General features: G+C 56.0%; 1 protein-coding gene across 14 annotated transcripts in view; it reads left to right on the top strand.

Moving 5' to 3' along the window:
* Positions 1 to 11,605, top strand: part of KATNIP (katanin interacting protein) — a 241,234-nt gene extending 229,629 nt beyond the window's left edge. For all 14 annotated transcript variants that reach the window (XM_063612788.1, XM_063612791.1, XM_063612790.1 and 11 more), the window contains 8 exons: positions 1,092 to 1,249; positions 2,815 to 2,879; positions 4,374 to 4,484; positions 6,225 to 6,364; positions 8,166 to 8,267; positions 8,848 to 9,008; positions 9,119 to 9,207; positions 9,812 to 11,605. In XM_063612788.1, coding sequence (XP_063468858.1) covers positions 1,092 to 1,249; positions 2,815 to 2,879; positions 4,374 to 4,484; positions 6,225 to 6,364; positions 8,166 to 8,267; positions 8,848 to 9,008; positions 9,119 to 9,207; positions 9,812 to 9,867 — 882 coding nt within the window. In that variant the 3' untranslated portion in view covers positions 9,868 to 11,605. The remainder of the gene's footprint in view (positions 1 to 1,091; positions 1,250 to 2,814; positions 2,880 to 4,373; positions 4,485 to 6,224; positions 6,365 to 8,165; positions 8,268 to 8,847; positions 9,009 to 9,118; positions 9,208 to 9,811) is intronic.
* The last annotated feature ends 7,673 nt before the right edge of the window (positions 11,606 to 19,278 follow it).

The following is a 19,278-nucleotide window of genomic DNA, read 5'->3' as shown; positions in this document are numbered from 1 at the left end:
GAGGGGCTCCCAAAATGCTGAAGGAACGAGGGGCCCCAGGGGCACATGAGAGCCAGGCCAGGGACCCTTCCTCCCTTCCTTTCTGCAGGAGGAGCTCCTCTGCCTCTCCCTAGGGGAAAGCCAGCAGTTGGATCAGCAGCTGCGCCCATGTTGCTGACCACGAAGGTGGGCTAAGGTGTCGAGGAGAACCAGGCTCCAAAATCTGAAATCAGAGAGTGATGGCTGTTGCCCCTCCCTGCCCGTAGAGCAGGTGGTGGCTGGGCCGCCTCAGACTCTACCATTAGGACTTTGACATTGACCAGTAGAACCTGGCCATCTGGCTGGAGAACTCTGGCTAGAACAGGGAAAGATGTTGGCTCAAATCCACGTGAATTCAGCAAGCTCTTAGAAAGCATCTGCTGTGTTCCAGGCCCTGAGGCAGACAGAGAGGTGGTCCAGCCAGACCATCTGCCATAAGAGAGACCCAGAAGCCACTGGGGATGCTGCTAGGCATACAGGCCCAAAAAGGATGAGCTCAGTGCCATGAGAAGAAAGATCAGGAAGAGGCCTGTCCTGTCCTAAGGGAGAGCTCCCAGAGGGGTATTGATGTGTGAGCCAGGGGTTGAAAAAGGAGTGAGCGATAGAGGCTAACATTCACAAAGTATACAGTTTCTGCCAGGCACTGTTTAGGGCACTTTACATAGGTTAACTCATGACCGTGCCCATTTAACAGATGAGGAAATTGAGCCATAGGGAAGGTAGGTAACATACACAGCTACTAGTGGTGCACATGGAAGCGCCTGAGTCCATGCCCTTGACCTCCATGTCATGCCGCCCCAGGCCGCTGCAGCTGGTGAGGTGGGCGAGGCCTTGGCCAAGTCACATGCCACCCCTGAAAGCTGTGGACCAGTGTCCACTGTAGCCGGGGGCTCGCCTGTCTTGTCCTCTGCTACCTGCCCAGCGCTGATATGGGAAATGGACCTCGGTCAGGTGGCTCTGCGAAAGGCTCCCCATGGTGAGCACAGCTGCCAGCAGCTCCGGTCACTTCAGCACCGCTTCTGTCCCCACATGGCCTGCCTCCCTTCAGTCATGTTATTTCTTTTGTTTGCCAGGCCAAGATTGTCCACGTCTCCCTGGATGGCCTGTGCGTCTCCCCACCAGAGGGCTTTCTCATCCGGAAGGGGCCAGGCAACTGCCACTTTGATTTTGCTCAAGAAATCCTCTTCGTGGACTACCTACGGGCTCGGCTGCTGCCCCAGCCAGCCAGGAGGTGAGGGGAACGTGGGCGCCACGCACAGCCCCTCCCGGCCCCTGGGCCCGCTTGCTTTGCAAGTTGCTCTGATGTACATACTGAAAGGGTTTTGAAACGATGATCAAACGCATTGCTTTTCAACTTAGTCATTTTCTAAAGCTCAGCCAAGCCTCACCGGAAGCCTGTGGAATGGACTTACCTTGTCTGGGGACATGTGGGTTTTTCAGTCTGGAGTGCTGAAGATTTTAAATGCTTCGTTGCATTTCCTGCTGGGAAAAGAGGCTACAGCCTTCCTCCATTTCAGAAATGCCTGCTGGCCAGTTTGGGGAAGGGCCTTCCTTCTCCCATTTCTGTGTTCCTGATTTAGAAAGATTCAAGGAGAAAAATAGAGCTTAATATTTCATGGATTCACTGGGATTTCTTGGCCCCAGTCTCAGCTGCATTAAGTTCATAACGATTTGTAAATGCCATGTTAAGTTTACTCATTTAAACCCCCTGATGTCCAAACGCCAGAGGCCAAGCTCTCGAAACAAAATGAGTTTCCCTGCACTGTAGCGGGGCTGGCTGGCTGGGGTGGTCACTGGGAAGTCACTTAATTGTAACATTGCCCTTGAAATGGAAGAGAACCAGGCTAGGGCTGGAGGGCACTGACAGTGGACCAGGGAGAGGGGCCCCGTAGGAAGGCCGTGGAAGAGAGAATCCTTCCCGAGGGCCCGCTGTGTGAACACTCTGATGTGTCCTTTGGGAAATCCTTCCAGCCACCCTTTGACCTAGCCAGTATGATGCCCATTTTACAGATGTGGGAACTGAGGCTCCGGCTGGTGGAGCCAGGTGCTGAAGATCATGAAGCCAAAGCCATCAGGGCTGTGCCTGCCTTCTAGCCTCCTCTCGCTTCCCTCTCCCCGTCCTGCCCCAGACTCCAGCCCTCTGGCTGCTTTCTGGGGCAAACACCAGCAGCCCAGTGTCTTCCCACCTCGGGCCTTTGCTCTGCTGCTCCTCTGCGTGGAAGGCTCAGCTCTGGCACTTCCCAAGGCTGCCTCCTCCTGGAGGCCTTCTCAGAGCACTCCCTGAGGCAGACTGCCCCACCCAGTCCCTCTGCCCTGTCACCCTGTCCTGGCTCTCAGCACAGCGTGGACCCTCCTTGTGTTTAAGGACATAGAGGGGGTTGGTTAAGAAAGGGGGCAGTGGTACCAGACAACCTCGCGTCCCATCCCGCTTCTGCCACTACCAGCTGCATGGCCTTGAGCAAGTGACCTCAGTTCTCTGTGTTCCAGTTTCCTCATCCACATCCCAAGCATCTAAAAATACCCACCTCCTAGGGTTGTGTTGAGGAATAAAAGAGTCCATTTCAGGAAAGCCCTGAGCCCCGTGCCTCCCTGGCGCAGCATCCTGCTGGCATTGGCAATGACTATCATCTAGAGCGGGAACTCCACGCAAGCAGGGGCCTCATCTGTCTTTTCCCTGCTGCATCCTAGGGAACGCTAAACTGCCATGTTTCTTCAAAGCCTGTTACCTGCGGGTAACTGGCTGGTGATTCTGGGCCGTCATGAGCTTCTTCATGGTGCTGTTTTGTGCTTTTTCAGGCTGGACATGAAAAGCCTGGAGTGTGCGAGCATGGACTACGAGGCACCGCTGATGCCCTGTGGCTGTATCCTTCTCCTCCCGCCCCACCAGCACATTCTGGGCCCTGAGGCAGCGCCTGGGCCGCAACTGCCCAGCCAGGTTTTCAGGCGGCCACAGCTGAGGCAGCTGGAACTCCATGCAAGGAAACCAAGGCAGAGGATGGGAGGCCTCCCAGGTCCTCAGGGCCACTAGGAGCTGCGGGGACTGGGGTAGCCAGGCTAGTTCCAGATCCCACTCCTGGCAGTTGAAGCTGGAGGGGGCAGCACCCAGGACTCCAGCTGGGAGGGGCTAGAGAAGCTGACACTGACCCCAGTGGCTGGACTGGGGAAGGGGGGTGTCCTGGAACCAGCCAGGGAGGAGGTGAAGATAGAAATAGCTTGGCAATCCAGGCACAATAGCTCACACCTGTAATCTCAGCGCTTTAGGAGACCAAGGAGGTTGGATCACTTGAGGCCAGGAGTTTGAGACTAGCCTGGGCAACATAGTGAGACCCCATATCTTAAAAAAATAAAATAAATTAGCTGGTGGCACATGCCCATAGTCCAAGCTACTTGGAGGCTGAGGTGGGAGGACTCTTTGAGCCCAGGAGTTCGAGGCTGCAGTGAGCTCTGATTGCACCACTGCATTTTAGCCCGGGCAGCAGAGCCCAGCACTCTGGTACTACTATCATTTCCATTTCACGGCTAGGAAAACTGAGGCACAGAGAGGCTCAGTAATTTGCCCAAGGCTACACAGGTGGGAAGGGGTAGGGCCCAGGGGAGGTGAACTCAGGCAGCCTGGCTCTAAGGCCCGCTCTCTAGCCGGCCAGTTCTGGAACTGTCTCTGGCTATGCCATCATCTGGGAGCCACTCGGCTCCTTTTCATGCCTCCCACCTGGCCTGCTCCTGGGAGTGCGGGGAGCGAGCAGAGCACGGGGCTGAGGAAGGGCTTGATGCCCAGCTCCGCACGTGGGACTTCAGCAGCAATGGTGGTCTCCCTGCCCCGGCCCATGGCCCCTGGTGCTGTGAGGTTTCTGTGTCCCCTTCTTAGCCTCCTGTGTACTTGAAAGGGACAGAGGAGGGAGCAGGTACTCTGTTCTTGTCATTTCACAACCAGAGAAACTGGAGCATTTCGTTCAATACCATACAATCAGTTTGTGACACAGATGTTTCCCCATCCTGCCTGCTCCCTGGAGAGCGCTCTGTCCTCCCGTCCTGTCTCCTGGGACCTAGAGGAAGGCTTTGAATTCCTAATATGCACACACGGGCACATGCACACGTGCACACATGCATGCATACACACACACACACACACGAACACTCACATGCACACACGTGCATACACGCATGCACACACATGCAGTTTAAGAAAATGTGATGCCACCTATATTTTGATAGGCTCTAGTCGCAATAAGAGAAAAATGTTTTTCTCTCATTCATCAATAGAAACCCAAAACAATTCCTCTTATCTTTGCCGTTGTTTTACTGTATTCTGAAAAAAAAAAAAATTAAGCCTTCTTTTCCTTAATAAAGTATCCCAGTCATTTTCCAGTTTCAGCTTCTCACCAGCTGGGGCGACCCGTATTACATCGGCCTCACCGGCCTGGAGCTGTATGACGAGCGAGGAGAAAAAATCGCCTTGTCGGAAAACAGTATCCTTTGTAGGACAGGAGCGGGCTCCACCCAGACTGAAGGGAGCATGGGAGGGTCAGGAACGGGGCAGAAGCCTTGTGTGCAGAGGGAAATGGCCCTCTAGGAACCAGAGCCCAGGGGGCTTGGCTTATAGTCAGATGCTGACCCTTGGGGATGGGCAGCAGAGAGCATCTCCCAGCCCTGCTTGCTAAGACATCAGGAGCAGGAATTCCACAAACCAAAGAGTCCTGTGGTCCAGTGAATTGAGAGAGGCTGCCAACTATAGCCCCCACCGCCTTCTCAGAGAACCACAGATATTTTGGAGTACCAAAGGCTCTGACAGGGTCTGCAGGGAGAAGCCTGTTGCACTGTGTTCAACTCAGTGTGTCCTGAATTTCTTAAGCATGGAATCCTTTGCCCATGGTATGCCCACACCAGAATTTGCAAACTGTTAGCCCAGTGCATTTTAAAATGAGTTGCTAATATTTTTAGAAATCAGGAGGTTTCACATGAAAACCCTGATCTCCGGTTTCCCCTGAGAAATTGGCAACACAGGCCCTTGATTATGCATAGTGACAATGGCTGGACCTGGTTATCCGTTGCCATTTCTCCCCAGGCATACCCTTCTGATCTACCTTAGCCCCCCACTCCTCCCATTGTTATCTACCAGGCCCTGAAACACACTGCTATTATTTACTCAGGGCTCGCTCGGTGCTACCTCATCTGCCCTCACAACAATTTTGTGAGGTGATTGCTGCTGTTATCCCCATTTTACAGATGAGGAGCCTGAGACACAGAGAGATTGAGTAACTTACCTAATGTCACACAGCCAGTGAGTCTGTGTCCAGACACCAGCTCTTGACCAAGAACTAAGCTATCCTGCCTCTTTCATGTAACCTGCCTGGCCCCCTCAGATCTTGAATCTGTGATCCCTGGCCCACCACAGGGAAATACCAGGGCAGGTTGAACCCCAAAGCCTGCCTTGCATCTGTTTGGGGTCCCTGGCTTCCAGTTGGATCCTTTTCTGCCTTCCCCTGGTGCCACCACCCTCCTCAGCTGGGATGAATGATTCTTGATGTTTTTGATCATTATTAGCAACTCCTTGAAGCTATAAAGTTTCATTGATTTTACCAAAGGGCTCACATCTGGTGCACTCTGAGATCCTCACATCCATTCTGGGAGCTGGAGGTTTTTATATCCATTTACAGATGGGAAAACAGGCCCAGGGTTGACCTGCGACTTGCCCACGCCCTCACAGGTCATAATGGCAGAGGCAGAACTAGAAGCTGGGTTCTGCAGATCACATTAGCTGGGTCCAGCTGCTCCGAGGTCCTTCCACACTGCCCAGGAAGAGAGGCTCGGCACGATCCTCACATGCCAGGGTAGAATCCAGCCACTGCCCCATTCCCTTCCAAAAGAAAACCTCTACAGAGCTTGCCCTCCACCCTCTCAAGCAGCAGCAACATTTTACGTCCCCAGCTCCGGCAGTTCCCTGCAAGGTCTCTTTTTCAGCCGGCCTTCTGTGTGGTTTCCTTCTCTCTCTACTTGAAACTGACCACCTCTCCACACACACCTGCTCCCCTTGGGCCCGGCACTCCCTGTTTCCCCAGGACACGTCCAATTCAGCTGTCACTGCTGCGGCTGCCCAAAGCGTCAGCCCTGCCAGCCCCAGAGTCCCCCGAGCCACGCCGTCAGCCTGAGGGCGGCTGGCAGCCACAAGCTCACAGATTTGGGTTATGGCAACTTAGACGCCTCCTCAGATATTGCGGCCTTCCCCGACAGCGTGAACTCCCTGGAGGGCGTGGGCGGGGACGTCCGCACCCCGGACAAGCTCATCGACCAAGTGAACGACACCAGCGATGGCCGGCACATGTGGCTGGCTCCCATCCTGCCGGGCCTGGTGGGTTCCTGGCAGTGGCCACCACAGTTGCTGGCCCTCAGGCGGGCAGGGGGACTTTATTTTCCTGGTCTCAGTGACACATCTTTCTTCCAGGTCAAGTTAATCTCAAGCCAAGATGCTTGGGAGCTGTCAGAAAGGTTTAGGTCTTTGCTAACTTGCCTGATGGGGTCAGCTCTTCCAGGCCAGCAATTATTTCTCTTTCATAAGGGGACACCGGGGCGAAAGGGGCCCCATGGGAATCTGAAGCCAGGAACCCCAGCACAGCTGCCTGAGGGCTTGGGCGTTCTCGGTCCCTGCAGGCAGCCCTCTCTGGTTCTCTGCTCTGCCTGACTTTGCAGCCACTGTGCCTTCTTCCTCCCCACCCAGCTCTCTGCACACTCACAGTTTCTGCCCCTTCCTACATCACTGGGTAGATAACCCCAGCACGGCCGCCCTGCCTTCCTTCTGGCCCCAAATTGGCCTGGTCAGCTCTTCCAACCAACTGACTCAGTTTCCCAGATCTCAAACCTTGCACTGGGTCCTGCTTAGCTTTTAGCTCTGAGGCCTCGTGGTGAGCGGACGTGGTTGGTTGTGGTGGAGAGGAAGAGAAGAGGCCACAGGGCATGGACGGGGTGGTCAGCCCCCCTCCAGCCTCTCAGCCCGGGGCCAGATGCCTGGTGGAGATGCACAGCGGGTTCTTGGCAGCCATATGACTAGGGATGTGTCCCTTGTCCATGCCATGGGACTGAGTGGGGGATCGGGGGCACCTTCTTCTCTCAAAACACAGGAAGGTACAGCGTCAGCAATTCTATGACGGAAGTTTTCCAAAGGCCACCCTAAAATTAGACCCCCCCATTGAGCGTCCATCAGCTTCCCCTGCGCCATTGCAGAGGGGGCAACACAGCTCCGTCCTCCCTGAGACCCGGGCCACCCACTGACGGCCAGTGGGTATTTTCCATTGTCTAGCACTGGAAGGCCTTTTGGGGTCAGGCGACTTCAGCTGTTGCTCTCACGGCTGGACTCCAACATCTGTATCTGCTGGAGCCTCACAGGCAACTGAGTTTGAGGACCCTCGCCCTGACCTTTACTGTTTCCATGGTCCAGCCAGGAGGCTGGCCCTCCCCGAGCAGCCGCACTCCCTCTTGGGACATTCTAAGGATGGTCACAGGTTGGGGACCAGGGCCCGGGGCAGGACTGAGCCTGCAGCCTGTGGCCACCGTGGAATGCTTATTTCTTGATTCTGTCTTGCAAGGCAGGGCTGTTCGAGGCTGCTGCATCCCACTTTCCCCACTGGATTCTGCCCCAATCTAGACAGCCCCCTCCTTACTCTCCCAGCGGAGGTTCACAGACACTCACTGGACATTGCCCAGCAGCACCTTGGCGTTGCTTCTCAGTGATGGTTTGGGGAAAGGACAGACAGGGTCAGATGCTGATCACCATGGCTGGTGCTCAACCCGAGCTGGGGACTGTCCCTTTAGCTCATGGGGCTCTAGACTATTTCTGGGGCTGACCTGAGGGGACGTGGAGGAGGGCCGAGGATGTTCCCAATCCTCCACTGGCATTTAAATGAGGGCCCCGACAGGCCCAAGAACACAGGCCCTCCAAAAGCCAGCTCAGCGGTTTGTTGCAAACGCAGCCACACGTGACCAGACTCAAGATGGGCTTCGAGGAGATGAAAGGGGGCGGAACTCCAGGCTGGCCCACGTGGCAGGCACTGCCTTGGGCACCACCGCTCACCCCAGCCCACGCCTGGCACCCCCAGCCCAGCCAAGCGCCTCTGTTTCCAAACATGCCTGTTTTAATTAGTTCTGCTCTCTGACAGGTGAACCGGGTTTATGTGATTTTCGATCTGCCTACCACCGTGTCAATGATCAAACTGTGGAATTATGCGAAAACACCCCATCGAGGGGTGAAGGAGTTTGGCGTAAGTACTTATTAGCTGAGTTTTTTTAGATAATTATGCTCGTTGGTAATTAGGCCGCCGGCAATTATCATTTGTCGCAGTTTGATTTACTTCTCTCTGTTGCAACCCTCAACACAAATGCCTGGTCGTCAGATGCAGGAGAATTTCCCACCCAACCATGAATTCAGAACCTCCTGGCAGTGATTTCAGTGTCACCCTGAACAAATAGAAAGTGGGTTTTCTTTCATCTTTTCCTCTAGAATCCCACTGGTTTGGGGCGGTGACCCTGGGATGGGGAAAACAGGGACCGTGGATACCAGAGACCCAAGTTTGCCTCCAGCTCTGCCGCTTGTGCTAATGGTACTAAAGCCCCTCAGGCCTCAATTTCCTCATCTGCAATGTGGGCTGATAGCTCCTGCCTTTCCCAATGGTTGTGAAGATCTGAAATCACAAGGCGGACACAGCACATAGTAGGCGCTTGTTCCTGACGGCCCCATCTTCCCGAGGAGAAAGCCTTGGCTCAGAGCAGTAACGCGCTGTGTCCAAGGTCAACGTGGGAGGGAGGAGGGGGACCCATGAGCCCCGCCCCGTGTCCCTGCAGCTGCTGGTGGACGACCTGCTCGTGTACAATGGGATCCTGGCCATGGTGAGCCACCTGGTGGGGGGCATCCTGCCCACGTGTGAGCCTACCGTGCCCTACCACACCATCCTCTTCACAGAGGACAGGGACATCCGCCACCAGGAGAAACACACCACCATCAGGTATGGCCCCAGCCAGCCCCATGGCCTCCCCACCAGCCCTAAGGAGGATGGATGGCTGGGACACACGTCCAGGAGCCTGATCGAATCTTGTGTTTCCTTCCCCGCCACAGTAATCAGGCCGAGGATCAGGATGTCCAGATGATGAATGAAAACCAAATCATTACCAACGCGAAACAGAAGCAGAGCGTTGTTGACCCAGGTCAGTGGCGTTTCTCTGCCCAGAGCATCGTGCCTCGGGAGCTCGGTCTGAATACAGAAGGAGCTGGTGGCCTTTCACCCCCGCCCTCACCCCTGCCTGCCCCTAGACCCCTCTCCTCTGCCCAGGAGCCTGCCCAAAGGCCTGGGGAGGTACTGAAGAGGATGGAACCAGGGGAACAACATGCTTCCGGCTTCTTGCAGGCATCTGTAACACAGTGAAGCTTCCTGAATCTAAGTGTCATGGGCACAGAGTGGGGAAGCAGTCAGGGACAGAGCACCACGTTAAAGGGGTTTGCCCTGGGCCGTGGGAAACCAATAGAGAATGCCCAAGGTGAGGGCTTTCCGGAGGAGGTGATGTTTGAGCTGGATCCTAAAGGATGTAAGGAGTGTGCCAGGCAGCCTGGGCAAAGGCCGAGAGGGGTGTTGTGGCAGAGCCTGCTCCAGGCGGAGGAAAGGGGCCAGCGTGCCAGGCACCCCGAGAGTAGGGACTTTTCCAAGGCCCTTGAATGGCAACCCAGGCTGCTGGATTTCACTGGGGAGTGTGGGGCACCCCTCCAGGGTTTGAGACTTAGTAACTCTGGTCCCTCTGGGCCCTGTCATGACAGCCTTACGTCCCAAAACCTGCATCAGTGAGAAGGAGATGAGACGATGGCGCTGCTGACTGGTGAAGGAGGGAGAGCTGGTCCTGCCACTCCGGTGGGCTCCGTCACCAGCCCCACTCAGCACCTGTGTCCCTCACCCTCAGTCCCAGGAGCTGGAAGCGAACTGCAGTGTTGAGGGGAGCCCGCTGGGGAGAGGGGACTCGGGAGGACAGCCCTGGATGCTACCGGAGTGACAGATGGCTGTGGCTGCAGGGCGCGGCGATCCCCTGCAGTTCCGGGTTGGCCACAGGGAGCCCAGGACACCTGCCTTCGTGCCTCTGCTGTGAGACCCAGCAAAGCAGGGCCCATGACCACTCGGTCCTGGGCTGACCCTGACTCAGAACAGGACAATGACGGGGTGGGGAGGTGTCCCATCCAGCCTCAGAGGGCCCAGAGAATGGCTGAGCAGGACAGTGGGAGACCAGACCCCACCCCGCAACTCCAGTAGGCAGGGCGCTGCCCAGGGGGACTCTGCCTTCAGAAACCTGAGCTTCAGCCGCCAACACCCCTGATCCCCTGCACATCCCTGTCTCATTTGGGGACTGGTGGAGCTGGCTGAGAGGTTGGGGTAGTTTCCTGGTTACAGGGGTCCACAAGACCCTCTCTCATCCCGGTATAGGGGCCTCTCTCCTCTCATCGGGGCTGATAAGGGATTGGCCAAGGCTGCGCATCCTGCAGAGGGAAGGAAGTCAGCTGGGCCACCCACCATCCACCTTGGCAAGAGCTGGGCCTGCTCTGGCAGGCCAGGGTATCATCTCTGTGCTGCTGCCAGGCCAGGAAGGGTGGGTGGGCGGCCAGCAGGCTGGCAGCTCCAGACCCCAGAGGGCCAGAAGAACCCACCCCAGTGCCCTCTGGACGCAGGTGTTGGGGGATGCTGAGGACACTCCCCCATCTCCCCTCACCCTTGAGCAGGCCCTCCCTGCACTCTCTGCCACATGTCCTTCCTGGTCTGATCGCGGCTGTGCTCACTGATGCGGCTGCTTTCTGTCTCTGCCCCTGTGCCCTTGGAGGCAGGCAGTGAGGTGCTCCTTTCTCGGGCCCCCACCCCTTCTCCCTCTTCAGCCACTTCCCAGCGAGTTGGAAATGTGCCTTGCACCCCCAGCCGAGTGAAGCCCAGAACGCATCTATTTCCATCGATGTAACAAGCTCGGATCAGGGACCTAATTGGTTTCCCAGTGGTGGGTAATTTCTCGTTCCAAATATTAATCCGTTGTTTTTCTGGCGCCCAGCCCGGCCCGCCGCAGTACTGTACTCGAGGTACGTTCCTATGCAACCGAGAGCCCCGGCAAATACTTCGTGGGCTTCGCAGCCTGGGCTCGAGCAGCTATGCAAATGCGCTTTTCATTTGGAGCACGGGGCTGATGTGAAGATAAGAATTGCTTCTCCCAGAGAAAGATCCATCATTTCTCTAGCTTCCAAGCCCCCGGCACCTCTGCTCAGCTCCCAGATGTGACGAGCACCTCCCGCCGGGGGGAGTCAGGGGTTGATCAAACCAGCTTTTGTGACCCAAACCAGTGCCGCTGCATTAAAGGGAGCCCCAGCTACTCCTTCCCAGCTGAGATGTGGGCACAGGTCAGATTTGTCAGGGAGATGGCACTAACACGACACAAGCTCACTCCCAGAACCTCAGCTGATGTTTATAATAATCGTATGTACTGTGCAATTTAGGAGGGGGAAAAAAAGCTGTATAGGCTTTAACTCTAAAATAAATTTCTATTTTTTTCCTCTTGCAAAATTAATAAAAGATGTTATTAAGAATATAGTCCGAGTCACTGGATTCGGGGTCAAACAGGGAGTCCATGCTGCCTCCAGGAGCTGAGTGACACAGAGAAGCCCTCACTGAGCTGTAGATGGGGTCATGATCTCACCCTGACTACTCAATGAGATTGTCATGCCGCATCAACAGACAACAGTAGCCCATCCATAGAGAGTGGTTATTACCTGCCTGGCTCTAACTTGTTTAATCCACGTAACACAACCCTTTGGGGTGGGCACTATTATTATCCTCACTTTACAGATAAGGGAGCTGAGACACAGAGAGGTTGTGCAGCTTTCCTGGGACACACAGCTTTGGAAGCTATTAGCCAATGCACAAATCCTGAGAGGGCCCCTGGAGTTAAGGTGGGGGTGACAACCCTTGGGTCTTTGGCCCTGGGGTTTCCCTTCACCATGTGTGGATCCTGGAATGGCGGCCCCCAGACCCCCAGTTCCTGGGCCTCCTCCCTGCCACCCCCCACACCCCTACTGCCTCCAGGTATGAGTGTTGGCAGCTCGTGTCTTCTGGATAAAGCAGCCCTTGAGTGGAAAGAGGGCTCAGTTGAGGAGGGTCACACTGCAGTTCAGGCACCAGCAATAGCATTGGCAGCAGGTAGGAGTCCTTTAGAAACCCCACTTTGCTTCGCTGTGTGGGTCAGAGGAAAGGGTCCCTCTGTCCAGCCAGGAGAGGCCCAGCCCCAAGCATAGAGGGAAAACAGCAGGGGCTCCGGCCGGCCTGCTCCATGCCCCCTGTTCCCTCTGATTTCCTAAAATACAGAGGCCTGGCTGTGCCCAGCCACCCTGGTGTTGGAGAGCAGTCGCCCCCCTCCTTTTGGTGGAGGGATCTCTGGGCCAGCCCTGGAGACCCTCGAAGGCAGCCCAGACCTTCCAACATTCCCTCTGTGAGAGTGGGAGGCCGGCAGGGGTTTCCCAGCCTCTCAGCTCTGCTGAGCCTCTCCAGCCCCTGCCAGAGCCCTGGGCTGGAGTCCTGTTATTCAGGGGCCAGACAAGTGATGTCAGGGAGTGATGTCAACACTGGCCTGCAAGGACCGTGGTTGACACAGCGGCACAGGCCCTTCGAAGGGGTCAGCAACATCTGGTCTTCAAGGTTTCTAAGAGAAGCCAGACAGCCAGGCGTTTCTTTTATCTTTAATGTGAAATCTAACTTCTTTAAATGTTGGCTCGACTTCAACAAACAGGCATACACACACTGAGTGAGCCAAGTATTAAATAAAACCTGTCCGCAGGCAGGCCCCGGTCCGTTCACCAATCCCGCTTGCTCAGCGGGCCTCCCTTTCTGCCCCACCTCCAACCTGGGGTTCAAGGAATGTCCCAGACTGGAATCTCCCAGCTCCTCTTCCCTCTCCAGGGAGGAAAAAGGAGAGAGGGCTCCTTCCTGGCCTGTCACTCCCACTCCTCAGCCCCCAGATGGGCAGAAAGACAGGACAACCGTCAGGTGACACCTCTGGGTCCTGGAAGCGGCACCCCCCACCCCAGCTGTTGTGGGTAAACAGAGGTCCTCCTTTCCCTCCACATCCTGACGCTTCCTATTCTGTGCAACGGCCCCCGACCCCCAGTGCCCCAACAAACAGGGACATAAATGACTCCCAGGCTGCCACTGTCAGGGGTCAGGGCTCGTTGGCTCCCTGGCATAGGTGACTGGAAATGGGCCTCCGCTGCAGCTGACAAGAGGGTTACGGCACGGGCTCCCAGTGGAGGCTCCCACAGGCCTCCAGCCCTTGGGGACCTGCCTCCTCTGTTCAGTAGTGGGAAGGACCTGCTTCCCACCCACCCCGGAAGTTCCAACACTGGCACTGCCACCCCAGGAGGACCCAGAAGGACCTCCAGTGCCTGCCAAGGGGGGCTCTGAAGCCAGGCAGGTGGCAGCTGCCCCATGCCCAGGCACGTGTGCTGAGATGCCCGGGATCCCTCTCCTGGCCTCACCTCCTGCCTCACTTGGAGCCAGGACAGTCCCTTTCCGAGGCCTCCAGGCCCCAACTGGCCTCTTCGCAGTCCACAATCCGGTGGCCCAGCCTCTTGGGTTTGGCGGACTCACTAGACGATGCTTAATTTTTTAAAATGGGTTGCCTTCTTTATTATCAGGTTTCACATTAAAATTCAGATTCCCTGCTTCTCTGGAAAGACAGGAAGATCTGGCAACCGGGTCCCACGTTCCCAGCTGGCCCTAGAGCCAGAGCAGTGCTCTCCAGATGCTCCTGGTCCCCACCAGCCCCTCTTGTCCCACCCTTGCCTGCAGTCCTCCCTCGCATGACCACACACACACACACACACACCCGGCCAGCGTGAGTTTGCAACCCCTGAGATAGAAGCAGGTTAAGGAATGTGGAGGAGAGGAGGGGACGTGGGGACAGTGCTGCGGGGCCCAGTGGGCGTGGAGTTGGCAAAGCTGGGCCTCTCATGATGAGACCCCAGCCTCCCAGGCATGCACAGTGCTCTCTGGGGCCCTGAGACTTGAGCCTCTGACGGCCAGAGGCCAGGGAGAGCAAGAGGTGGCCAGCCTCCATCCAGTATGTTGCGTATGTCCCCAGGTGCTCTGGGGATGCCTCCCTGACTGTGTGGGCATGTCCCAGATTGCCATGTGCAGCGTGGCATTTATGACAGCACTCCAGTCTCCTAGCCTCTCTGGGAAACTGCTGCACTCACAGCTCCTGCCACAGGGGCAGCCTTTGGCAACCGTATGCTGTGATGATGACAACAAAACTCCTAACAGTGGCCAGGCACGGCAGCTCAGGCCTGTAATCCCAGCACTTTGGTAGACTGAGGCAGGTGGATCACTTGAGTTCAGGAGTTCGAGACCAGCCTGGCCAAAATGGTGAAACTCCATTTCTACTAAAAATATAAAAATTAGGCTGGGCGCGGTGGCTCAAGCCTGTAATCCCAGCACTTTGGGAGGCCAAGGCGGGCAGATCACGAGGTCAGGAGATCGAGACCACGGTGAAACCCTGTCTCTACTAAAAATACAAAAAAAAAAAAATGAGCCAGGCGTGGTGGTGGGCGCCTGTAGTCCCAGCTACTCGGAGAGGCTGAGGCAGGAGAATGGCGTGAACCCGGGAGGTGGAGCTTGCAGTGAGCCGAGATCGCGCCACTGCACTCCAGCCTGGGTGACAGAGCAAGACTCCGTCTCAAAAAAAAAAAAAAAAAAAAAAAAATTAGCCGGGCATGGTGGTGGGCGTCTGTAATCCCAGCTACTTGGGAGGCTGAGGCAGGAGAATCGCTTGAACTGGGAGGTGAAGGTTGCAGTGAGCCGGGATTGCACCACTGCACTTCAGTCTGGGCAACAAGAGTGAGACTCCATCTCAAAAAAAAAAAAAAATCCTAACAGCCAATACACACTAAGCCCTCACCCTGAGAGCAAACGTGCTGCAGTCTCTCCTGAAGGCACACAGCAGTGAGATGCAGTGAGACCTGGGCTGCAGGCACCACTCTCCCCAGAAAGCTGGTGAGGACTCACACACAGTGGCCCTGGGGCCAGCTGCCCGGGTCCCAGTCTAGGCTCCACCAACCACTTCCTGACAGTGCGACCTTGGCAAGTGACCTTACGCCCTGGGCCCTGGGCTTCCTTACCCAGGCTGCAGTGGTACCAGCAGTACCTCTGTCATGGAGAGGAGCTCTCAGGCGCCAGGCCCACTGGTGCTCATATCAACTCCATCCACCATCAGACGGAGGCTGGGATGTGACTCCTGGGTCTGGGGTCTTCACCAAAGCAACGTGGCACTACCTCGCACCCGGCCCGTTTCAAATTTCCAGGGCACTATCCCAGCCTTGGCAGATTGGTCCACAAAGGGCACTGGCCTTAGAGCAGCCAGCCCATTGGCTGAGCAGAGATTGATGTCCCGATGTCCTGCCCCTCCTCCGCCAACTCTTTCCCCTTCCCTATCCATTCCCTTCCCTCCCCTGATTGGCCCCTGGGATTCTTCCTCCCTTGCCTCCTCTCCCTGGGTTCATCCTGCTTGCACCTCCCACCCCCAACACACACACCCTAGAAGTTCCCAGGAGGGCTGGGAAGAAGGAGTAAGAGTGGGTGCACCCGGCTGGGCATGTTGCACCCACTCACCAGCTTGGCCCCATCACAGAGCTTCTCCCCTGCAGAGGCCCCTCTCTCTCCCCCGGAGTCCCAGGACCCCTCATTACCCTGGGTCCCGGCTACTCCTGGCAGCTGCCCACTCCCCTGCCAGGCCTGTGGCCATCAGCCCGGCCCCTGGCCTCCCCTAAGGCAGAAGCTCAATGTCAGTGCAAGATGACATGTGGCCCAAGGAGCAATTACCAGGGTGACGTGAGCCGGGCAGTGCTGGGGACAGGGCAGGGGCCCTGCATGGCGATTTCCTGTCTGTCCATGCAGTAAATCCCCACACGGAGGAGACTGGTTTTTCCTCATGACTGATGGTCCTGTGCTGGGCTGAATTTGTCTCAATCCCACAGCAGCCAGGCCTGGGGCGGGCACAATCGCTCAGTGCCCCACAGCTCAGCTCCCGGGCGAGGCTCAACTCCAGGCCCCCCGACGTCTTCCATGTTTGGAAGCCCTGGGGTCACATCTTCCATGTTTGGGGGCAGGGAGGAGGCCCTTTTCTAATTCATCCACTCAGAGAGCAGCTTTTCCTGATTTCCACCAAGGCCTCTTCTGGCCGGCAGCATCCCAGCCTGCACAGACAGCATCAAAGCCCCAGACAGGAGCCTGGCCCAGCTCTGTCACTCATCTCCAAGCCCCATAGGTGCCACTGATCAGTTGCCCACTTCCCTCCATCCCCGGGGCCAGCGCAGCCCAAGCAACCGCCATCTCCCAGCAGGACCCTGCTGCAGCCCCCTCTGGTCACCCTGCCTCTGCCCTGCCCCCCATTTCTCAGGCCTGCCCCACACACAGCCAGAAGAAACCTCCCAAAATGCAGAGCCCATCGTGTCTGCCTTTTAAAACCCTGCCTTTTAAATCAGTGTCTCCTGTGGCCTTCAAGATGAAGATGACGGCCAAACTCCTTGCCACAACCCCCAAAGCCCCACAGTCTCTGACCCCAGCAGACCCCATGTCCTGGCCCCGAGCTCCAAGCACTCTGTCCTGTCATGCAGTGCTGCACATGGCCACACGGCACTCACGGTGCTCCTCCAACCCCAGGGCCTTTGTACCCACGGTTCCTCCCGCCTACCCTGTGCCTCCTGCCTCCTTTCTCTCCCTTCATTCTGTGCTGCAATGGTCCTTCCGAGAGGCCCTCCCTCATCCTCTGGTCTAAATCACATCTTTCCTTGGTTCACCTACATAACACCTCTCATGATATAAAGTGATTATTTTATTATTTAGGAGTGTGTGTGTGTGTGAGAGAGAGACAGACAAAGAAAGAGAGAGAGAGAGAGATGGAGTCTGGCTCTGTCGTCCAGGCTGGAGTGCAGTGGCGTGATCTCTTGGCTCACTGCAACCTCTGCCTCCTGGGTTCAAGCGATTCTCCTGCCTCAGCCTCCCGAGTAGCTGGGATTGTAGGTGTGCACCACCACACCCGGCTCATTTTTGCATTATTAGTAGAGACAGAGTTTCACCATGTTGGACAGGCTGGTCTCGAACACTTGACCTCAAGTGATCTGCCTGCCTTGGCCCCCCAAAGTGCTGGGATTACAGGCGTGAGCCACCACACCCAGCCCATTTAGGATTATTAATAATCTAATCTGGCCGGGCGCGGTGGCTCATGTTTGTAATCCCAGCACTTTGGGAGGCCGAGGCGGGCGGATCACGAGGTCAGGAGATTGAGACCACGGTGAAACCCTGTCTCTACTAAAAATACAAAAAAAAAAAAAAAGGAGCCGGGCGTGGTGGCGGACGCCTGTAGTCCCAGCTACTCGGAGAGGCTGAGGCAGGAGAATGGCGTGAACCCGGGAGGTGGAGCTTGCAGTGAGCCGAGATCGCGCCACTGCACTCCAGCCTGGGCGACAGAGCGAGACTCCGTCTCAAAAAAAATAAAAAATAAAATAAAAATAAATAATCTAATCTCCAAGAGGGTGAAGATAGTGTCTGTCTTTCTTGTTCGCCATGGCCACTCCAGGGCACAGCTCTGTTCCGGTACACAGCAGTCCCTCCATAACTAGTTCTTGGATCAGTGAGGCACATAGCAGGTCTGCGGTGGCCTCGGGATTTGAACCCAGGCCTAACTGCACAGCCTCAGGGGCTTTCTTCCATCCTCACGTCCTCCCAGGCAGGGGCTTGACACCGTTGCTGCAGCGGCTCTTCCCGGGGGATGATCCTCCCGCAGTGTGCCTCGTCCTCAGGCCCGGCTACCGCAGACGAATCTCCATGAATCAAGCTGACATTTCCATTACCCGAGGGACACGAGTGTGTGGCCGGGATGGCTGGCTTTGGCGGGGGTGGCGGGGATGCGTGCCCATCACAGCCACCAGCCAAGGAGGGAAGGCAGCCCAGTTACTCACAGAGGCCCGGGCCTGCCCATCAGCCCTTGGCCAGAGAAGGGACTGTGGCTTCATGGGTCTTCCGCACCTGGGGAGAGGGGGGTGACATGGGCCAACAAGCAACAAGAGAAGCACAGAGCATGTGCAGACACAGGTGTGTGCCCAGGGCCACGTGTGTATCATGAGCATGTTTGTTCAGCATTAGCACATGTGTGGCATTTCATCCAGAGCCAGCAGAAGCACACATGAGCGTGTGTGCACAAGGTCAACAGAACACACGGTGTGGATGAGCAGTGAACATGCAGTTAGCACCTAGGTACATACAAGGTGCTGACTCACGCTTGAGCGATATCAACGTGTTGTGGGGGGCCGAGGGGGTAGGGTCAGCACTTCGAAGCAAAGTCAGCCTCTGATGATCATGGGTATGTGTGACTGGGCCACGGTAAGCTTGGCATGTACACACAAGCCAGGGCGTGTGGATACAGAGACAAGGGACGCAGGTGCCCAGGGCAGAACGAGGTTGTGTAAGCACTCTGGGCTGTGGGTCACGCAGATATATGTGGGTGTCAAGACCAAAGACACACACACAGCCATTCTCTCCATGGTCGGAGCCTGTCAGGGCAGCACAGGGGAGGGATAGCTGAGAAAGCTGTCTGCGGAGGTCGGGAGAGGGGCCTTTTCTTTCCCATCCAGGCCTCTGGGTGCTCCACCAGGCAGGCACCTCCTGCCTTCAAACTAGATGATGACTCCCACCTTCCAGATTCAGGCAGACGCTGGCATTCACTCCCTGCATAAAGACAACTCTCATACGAACCCGTAGTAAACCCACTGGGATTACTCACCCAGCCTGCCTGGAAGTGCTTCCTCTTATCTAACCAGCAGCTTTCTTGCTGCAGGCTCCATGAGACTGACAGACAGCTGGTTCTCAGCCCCTGCCCAGGAGGTGCCCAGAAGACCAGAGGACTTGAAGCTCAGTGGCCCTGGGAGCCTCCAACCTCTCTCCCTTGCCCCGTGACAATGGCTGTCGCTCAAGCTGTCCACATATCATAACCACATACCACTTGCACGATTGTTTATTTAATATTTTTCTTTAAGCCAACTCTTTTTTCCTTTTTACTTAAATGCCTATTTTGGTTTCATCCTAAGCAGTAACATCTGTGAAATCATAGCACTGATGTGCCCACTGTACATTTTTTTCTAATACACATTTACATGAACACAACTATTAAAATAGATTAAAATTTTGCCCATGTGTTAACTAAAACCATCTGGAC

This window comes from Symphalangus syndactylus, chromosome 11, assembly GCF_028878055.3.
Source record: "Symphalangus syndactylus isolate Jambi chromosome 11, NHGRI_mSymSyn1-v2.1_pri, whole genome shotgun sequence".
Lineage (NCBI taxonomy): Eukaryota > Metazoa > Chordata > Mammalia > Primates > Hylobatidae > Symphalangus > Symphalangus syndactylus.
This window is presented reverse-complemented; position numbering and strand designations above follow the sequence as displayed.